Genomic DNA, 8,254 nt, shown 5'->3' on the forward strand with positions numbered 1-8,254 from the left:
CAATATAGTTTTATCATTAAAACTATGTCTGGGCAAGTTTAGTGGCCATATCAATGAAATATGTGCTGTTCGTGAATGACAATGTGCTGCCACAAAATGCTTTATTTACATTAAAAATGTGCACCCCTCATGTCTGTTAAAGCTAGGTGGGTTGCAAAAGTTTGTTATGTTAAAAAGTGGGCAGTGGTTCTAAAAAGATTATATTGGATTGTTTGGGTTACAGGTCCAAGGACACACTGGCAAGTATTTATGAAAGGAGGAGGAGTAACGACGGCCAGTGGGCATGAGGCTGAACTCACGGATGGTACGTGCGTGAAGACCGTCTAAACATTTTGCGGTCCTTTTCTCATCACTGATCTCAAAGACCGTAAACAATGGGGGGAGTTCTTTCACGGTGGAGGGCCAAACCGTCCACTGTTGAAGTTTTGGAAACTATTGAAAAGGAAATCCAGTCATTGGAGGAGTTCAGAGAAAAAAAACAGAGGTTACGAAAGTTATGGGTTAGAAGGCTGCTTATTTATTCCTCATTTGTTTACCTCGTCACCTGTTTAATTGTATATTGCTGGTACTTTCCTGTAGAATGGGCCGCAAGACTTCTTATGGCACTTCCATTTTTTGTTTTTCCAATCATAATTTGGTTGACAAGAACTTTGCTTATTATATGGTTTTCCAAACGAACCGAAAGAAATAATGAAGCTTTGGAAGAATTGATGTCTAAGAAGAAAAAAATACTTGAAGAAGTGATGGAAAAGGACACATATAAAACAGCAAAACTAATACTTGAAAGGTTTGATCCTGATTCCAAGAAAGCAAAGGAACTTGAACAGCCGCCAGGAGGGACATCTCCAACTCCCAGGCCTGGACAAGAACTTCGCCAACGAACGGTTGGACAGAGAAATCTTAGTGCATCCACTCCATCCAATCCTAACCTGGGATCCCCACAAGCGCCAACATTGCAGGCGACGTCACCTGGTGTCCCAAAAGAGACTTCTGCCCCAGGCGGCCCCCCTGAGAGAGCCATGCAGCAAGTGATGCAATCAAATGCGTTGAGACGACGGCCAGGATCCCCGATGCTTGGAATGGGTCTTCATCCACCAGGTCCGCCTCTAGCAAGACCTGTCCTTCCTCGAGAACGGGGAGTAATATGTTAATTTGCTGGCCACTTTTTTGCTGCCCCCTCTCCCCCGTGTTGCCCCCTCTGAAGATATCTCAGCGCCAGGATGCCTGTAAGGTGACAGCCGCGCTATACAAATGTCTTAAATAAATAAATAAAATAATAAATAAACCAAGCAGCCGCTGTGAAGTGCTTTCAAAAGTGCTAATTATGAGATCCCTCAGCACAGAATTCTCTCTTTTAGGCCTTGTGCGGGAATAAGATTACAAACATGTATGACTAGGTTTGTGCAGCCCAATCATGTGACTTCATTCTTGGCTTACTGCTGTCTGGAACTGCTTATTATGTACGATTGCCTAAAGCCTCTTGTCCACGCACTGCTGAACCTCTGTTTACTGAAAATCTTGTTTTTTTTTGTTGAACAATCTGTATGTTGTTCTTGTGCAGCTGGTGGCAGATTTTTCCTGGAGCTGCATTGCATTTTGGTTTCCTTGTTAGGTTTCGCCTAGACAGTGAATGCGCTTTCACTGCGAGACATGTTGATTACACACAGTGCTCTTACAGCCCACCATCGCTCTTACGGCCACATGCATCAATGTTCCGTTTGCGAATTCTTAATTGCGAAAATTAAGGAATCGCAAACGGCTATGCATCAAGAAATCGCAATTTTTTTTGCGATTTCTTAATTTTCCTTAATTGCGATTCACAAATTGCGAATCGCAATTAAGGAATCCCTTTCCATTGATTCCTATGGGCCTAGAGGCCCATAGGAATGAATGTGAAGGCATTCTCATTTTGCGATTCGCAATTAAGGAATCGCAAAATGAGAATGCAATTTCAAGAGTGCAGGGGGGTCCAAAGGACCCCCCCTGCACCCCTGAAATGTACCTTAAAGTACTTTTTTCACACACACATGCCCCAAGGGCATGTGTGTGTGTAAATTGAAACTTGCAAAAATGCACTTTTGTGCATTTTTGAAAGTTTTCGCAAATTACCATGAAGGTTAACTTCATGGTAATTTACCACTACCTATTTGCGATTTCGCAAAAAAAAAATCATGCATTGCATTTAAGAAATCGCAAAATTGCGATTTCTTAAATGCAATCGCAATTTAAGAAATCGCAAATATATTGCGATTTGTTAAATTGCGAAAAAAGCAAAAAGCATAATGCATCCCAAAAAAGGATTTGCATTCGCAAACGGCCGAATTTTGCAATTCGCACCGTTTGCGAATGCAAAAACCCTTGATGCATGTGCCCCTTATTTCCTTCATCCCCATTTGTCACAGCATGCGGGCATCATGTCCTCTTCTTGTGTTTGGCCCTCCCCTTCAGCAAGGACCAAGTACTTATTTCCATCCGCTGCACCTGTTTTTGGAGCTACTTTTTTCCTTGTGTTCAATCGCTCCGTATGAGTGCTTGTGTATTCAGTCCGTCTCCCACGTCCTCTTGTTTTGTGGACCGTTTCTTTGTCATTCTGATCAAATCACCCCTTCTGCTGTATTCTGTATTTGCTCACCAGTCCCCATGTTTTTCCATGTTTTCTCTGCCCATTACTTGTGTTTCTCCACTTGAAGTCTTCAGTTTACTTTGCAATCCATGGCTCTTACTTGTTACAGTTTCTAGGCTTCTTGTGTTTGTCCAGACATATTTACTGTTGAGATGGTGCAGTTCTTAGTGCTTCCCTGCTTGCTCTTCAGCTTTACCGTCAACATGTGCTCTTCTATGCTTGCTGAGCTCTCAGGCTCCTTCTGTTCGCAATGCTCTGTTCAGTCTCCCATGCTGCTGGTTTGGCTGGCACGTTTGTTGTTTGCATTCCTGTTTATTCTGCTTTATCTATGCTCATTATGTATTCCTCTTCAGAGTCCATTTTGTTTATGTTTTCTAGCCAGAGACACCAGGCATTGACCAGTATTTGTTGGACCCACAGTGAGACACAAGAGCCCATAGCCCTATACCCGCCCACTGCTTCCTAGCCACATTCCATGCCCATATGTGAATGTGTGGCTTCCTTGGATGACTGCTACCAGGCAGCGGCAACCCGGCTACCCAGATGGGAATGGTGTCTCTTTTATAAATACGCTTGGATTCATCTTCTTTGGGGAAAGTGAGGTGGTTACGCGTGGTTCCATTTCTAGTAGGTGCCTAGTTTATGTAACAGTGGGGATGGGAGCAGGGTACCCAGCCAGCAGCATGTGAGTCTTTTATTTAGGGTTCCCTGGTCTATGAAAAATGAGGGTGCAACCCATGCCTAAGAATGGGATTCTGTGCTCACCACAGTTCAGGTCATACCAGATATCTGCATTGGAATGTGCCTCGCAGGGGAGATGGGTGTGGTGTGGGGCGATAAGTTACCATGTGTCAGCAGCGGCCGGTGCAGGTGAACGTGGTGCGACGGGCGGAGTGCTGCGGGAGGGGGAGGTGGGATGTCGACAGAGGACAGAAAAGGAGTTATCTATTTATTTAATTTGTCCTAATCCATCGTCTGCTGACATCTCCCCCTGCCTCACCGTGCTTACCTGCACCAGCCGCTGCTGCCATGTGTGCAGTATTGCCTGCGTGATGCAATGCTTAGGACACCTGGTGTCCTAAGCATTGCATCACGCAGGCAGTGGTCTCCATTTCCTCTCATTGTCGTATATTTTCCAGGGTTTTAGGGCTATAACTCTCCACACGTGGTAGCACGCACAATTAGTTTCAAATATACTCAAAATAGTTACACATTAAAATCACATGATTACATTGGTATTAGCAGCACAGGTGAAGATACTTAAATTGACGATGTGCAAAATGCTTTAGGACAGGGTTCTCCTGTGTCGGTCCTGGAGGGCTGGATCCATGCCAGATTTTTTAGATGACTACATTTATCTGAATGCGGATATGCTAAAAATCTGGCCATTGATTCGGCCCGCCAGGACCGACATTGGAGAACCCTGCTTTAGAATGTGATTGCCATTTGTGGACTGTAATAATGTCAGCGACCCAGAGAAAGTAGGATTATTAACCCATTGCTTGTGGGGTGTGTTACATCCAGCTTATCAATAATACTTCATCTTGAAAAAATAATGACCTTTTATACACATTTGTACATGGTCAATTTGTCACATTGTGACACGTCTTAATTGTGCATGAGCTCACACACTGCAATTAGGGAATTTAAGGTAAGTCATGAGCCCACATAGTTTGTGCAAGATACCAGAGAGATGTGTCCACATTTGGGATGGAGATCTCCCTATTCTTAAGCATGGGGACATTTTAAAAAGTTTGTTAAGCCACATAATAAATTATCAAAAATATGTTTATGTTAAATATTTATGTAAATTATTTTGTATATACTAATATTATAAAGAGAGAGCCCTAACCTTTGAGGCGGGTAATCTCAGTAACCTCAGCACCAATCACAACACCCAATACAGCATTGGAAAGGGCAGTTGCAGCAGAAGGACATAGGCTATACAGATGGCCACCATATACATTTGAAAGGTAAAAGAACCTTGCCAGCAAAGTAGTCCCTTGTGGGCATGTGCGTGGGCGGGGCGCGGCATGACGACAAAAAAAAAGCGTTCCTTAAACGTGTGCGTTGTGCTGGGGGCGTGTGCTGGGGGCGTGACAAAGGCTGGGGGCGTGTGATGGGGGCGTGACAAACGACAATGGCCGCGGCAATTGGGGAATTGCACGGGAGCAAGAGCCGTGGCCAATGGGCGCGGCAATCGGCCGACACCAATTGCGCCACATTCCTAAATGTTGATGCCAATCGCGCACCTGGGCGTGTGCATTCAATGGGCATCTGCGTTCAGCTGGAGGCCTGGTAAGTAACCGTTCGCTCTACTCACTTGTGGGCTTGCACGTTGTGCTGGGGGCGTGGCACACATACTGGGGCCGAATGCAGTGTGTGCCTTGTGCTGGGTGCGTGTCAAACAGACTGGGGCAGAATGCCGTCGGTGCTTTACTAAATTGTCATTATGTTCCTGCCTTCACGCCATGTGGGTCCTAAAAAAATAATAATACCGGGAAATAACTTTCAAGGGTCACCTAATTCGCATTGTAATACGGTCGCCGCTGGAGCCGGGCCTCAAGCGGGGGCACACGCCACTGAGCGGGCCTGCGGGGACAATAACTGCAGCGGCTCCTGCGCGATGTCACTCAACTCTCTGCATAAACAAATTTACACACGGCGCACAACATTAACCAGGGCTGGAGCCGGCCTCAAGCGGCGGCTGACGCGACTAAGCGGCCCTGCTAGCACACTAACCTTGAAACTGACTGCACTTTCCCACACGCGCAGCGTCTCTAGCGCGAGCTGTCACCCACTCAACTCTTCATACCCGGACAACGTCGGGGCGGGCTGCTAGTTTTAAATGTAGAACAATATACAAAAACATTCTAGCACTATTAACTTAATTGTGAATTCATTAAAACATATTAAATTAAATGTATCTTTTGGATGGTTAAATTAAAAAATATATGCTGTCCTAAAGTAAAACAATGATATTTTTACTATGCATTAATAATTATTAAAAGTTCAAAATGTATTTAAAGTAATAGGATTATGTTCATTTTGACATTAAAAACATTATGAAAATATTGTACAATTAAATATTAAATATGTTTTATTTTAAATATATTTTAACATTAAATCATATTCTTTTAATATACCTAACTGTTTTAAATAAATACATTTAATTTAACATTATTTCCTAAGGGATTTTATTTTAACTCCTTACCTACAATTTATTCTGCAATACCAGTGGTTAGCCATGTGCTGTGCTGGACCTACTGTATTTTTGGGCAGTAGTAATTTGCACTCTTACATTTGGCCTCTCCCCCTTTTTCAGGGCAAAGAGATGTGTGTCTACATTTTGAGTGAAGTTACACTCTGATTTAGTGAATAGTCAACAGTAGTAAATCTACTCAAAAGTACAAGAGTATATAACACATGCAAACATTACACAAGTGTAATTAATAATAATAATAATAATAATAATACAGACACTTATTAAGCGCGACAGCTACCTCAAGCAGAGGTGTCCCGGTAATTTAGCTTAGCCTCACATATGTTTCTGCTGTATGCCAAGTCCATACTGAAGGCATGAGTGTACAGATTCTCGCAAAACATTCAAATGATTCTTTTTTTTGCTAATTTGAGTTAAGTCTTCAGCGGATGAACTATTGCATGGTGTTGTGCTTTGTGGCACACATGAGTTTTGTTGTGGTAGTATGACATTTTAGGTGCACTAGTAATATGTAAAACTGCCAAAAATGTCAATTCCTGTCACATGCTCCTAACTCCCTCTCCAAGAATTAAGGCCAAAGCGTTAAGCTTTGGTGTCTAAGGTAATTCTTGGAGAGGGAGTTTAAAGTGTGTGTAAATAAAGACTGGCATCAACATTTTAATGTTGGTAGCTTAAAGTGTTCAAGCAAAAACAGTTTAAAACACATTTTTTTCCCAAGGCTATTTCTCACTTTCACTTAAATTTTTTCCTTACCTTTCTTTAACCTGTGTCAGGAGCATGCCATAGCAGGCAGAGAGAACTTGATAATATTGTGCACTGGCCTGCAGGAACAGGTTACCGGTTGTGCAGTACTTCAAGCCTCACTCTCAGCCTCAGGAAAGATACCTGCAGTGCTGAAGCCCGCCCAGAAATACTATTACGTAGGGCGTAGGACTCGGAAGCAGGAAAATACATTTGTTTCCGGAGTCCTGAACCCTGGGCCCGCCCAAGCTCACTTCAAAATTTGCGAACATACGTGACAAGGATTTTCAATTCTATTAAGGACAAGGAGGCGAGGATTATGCTTTCTCATTTCTTTAATGAAATGCTCAGCAGCCAATAAAAAACAACCAAAAACTACATTTCCTATGAACACCAGGGAATGACCATAGAGACTACAGTATAAAGGGTCCCAACATTAGTCCTTCTTCCTCTTTCTTTGTTGTGGAAACAGTTCTAGGTCAAAATACAATCCAATGTAGAATAATAAAATCAACTCCAAACACGCCGCAGAAATCCAAAGGATCTGGAAGCAGGCAGTAGAAGAACTCTGGGTCCGTGAACCAGGAGAAAGATGAAGTTCAGAAGGAGGTCGGCAAACTCTACTTCGGGTCTGAACCTGAAAGAGATATAGAGCTGTAACATCCAAATAATGCAAGAGAGTCAAAAGTAATCCAGGGGGGGGAAAGAACAAGGAGCAAATTTCGCAATAACATCAAATAGATTGCAGAATATAACAATGCAAATCAAAACAATGGGTGGGATAATCCTCGCCTCCTTGTCCTTAATAGAATTGAAAATTCTTGTCACGGATGTTCGCAAATTTTGAATTCTATGTCAGGACAGGAGGCTCCGATTATGCTTGTTTAAAGCTGGGCCACCACCACAGAAGCAACACTATCAATTGGTTTGTAATAAAAATGATTTGAAAACTGAATCAGAAGACCAATCTGCGGCCTTCATAATGTCAAAAAGAGTAACCCCCATGGAAAAGGCTTTAGAAGCCATTGCTCCACGGGCAGAATGTGCACCAAACACAGAGACATCAATGCCCGCTTCGGACATAAGCCAACGCACCCAGCGCGCCAGAGTAGCTGGAGTGACAGGGCAAAATGGTTTCTGTAATGCAATTAACAATTGACCCTGCATGTCTGAACGTAAAGAAGCAGTACTCACCTCATAATCTTTCAGGCACTGCACAACACAAAGATTGGGATGTGCGGGAAAAGACGGATAAGTAATGAGAGTAGTATTACACTTAGTCCGTCTGGAAAGGCGAAAAGAAACACCTTCAGGCGTGAAACTGCGACCCGCAAGATCTAAAGCGCGGACATCCGATACACGCTTAAGATAGAAGACACAGCAACATGGTCAACTTAGCGGACAATTGTTTACGGGACAAGAACGAATTGGAAGGCCAGGCCTCCAAGAACCGCAGTACAATGGAAACATCCCATAGCGAGACATACTTAGAAGTGGGAGGTTTCGAGAGACGAATACCTTTAAGCAATTTAGAAATGAAGAGGTGTTCCCCAGCTGGTTTGCCATCAATTTGGACGTGGCCAGCTGAAATAGCGGAACGAAAATTATTGACCGTCCTATAAGCCAGACCTGAAGAAGCCAGAGACGCCAAAAAATTAATGATCAAA

General features: G+C 43.2%; 1 protein-coding gene across 1 annotated transcript; it reads left to right on the forward strand.

The window, feature by feature from the left end:
• Positions 1-282: 282 nt before the first annotated feature.
• Positions 283-1,151, forward strand: LOC144784182 (endoplasmic reticulum junction formation protein lunapark-like). Its single transcript, XM_078662849.1, has one exon. The coding sequence runs from the start codon at positions 375-377 to the stop codon at positions 1,149-1,151; it is 777 nt and encodes a 258-aa protein (XP_078518975.1). The 5' UTR covers positions 283-374.
• The last annotated feature ends 7,103 nt before the right edge of the window (positions 1,152-8,254 follow it).

The sequence above is a fragment of the Lissotriton helveticus genome, chromosome 10, assembly GCF_964261635.1.
Source record: "Lissotriton helveticus chromosome 10, aLisHel1.1, whole genome shotgun sequence".
Taxonomy (NCBI): domain Eukaryota; kingdom Metazoa; phylum Chordata; class Amphibia; order Caudata; family Salamandridae; genus Lissotriton; species Lissotriton helveticus.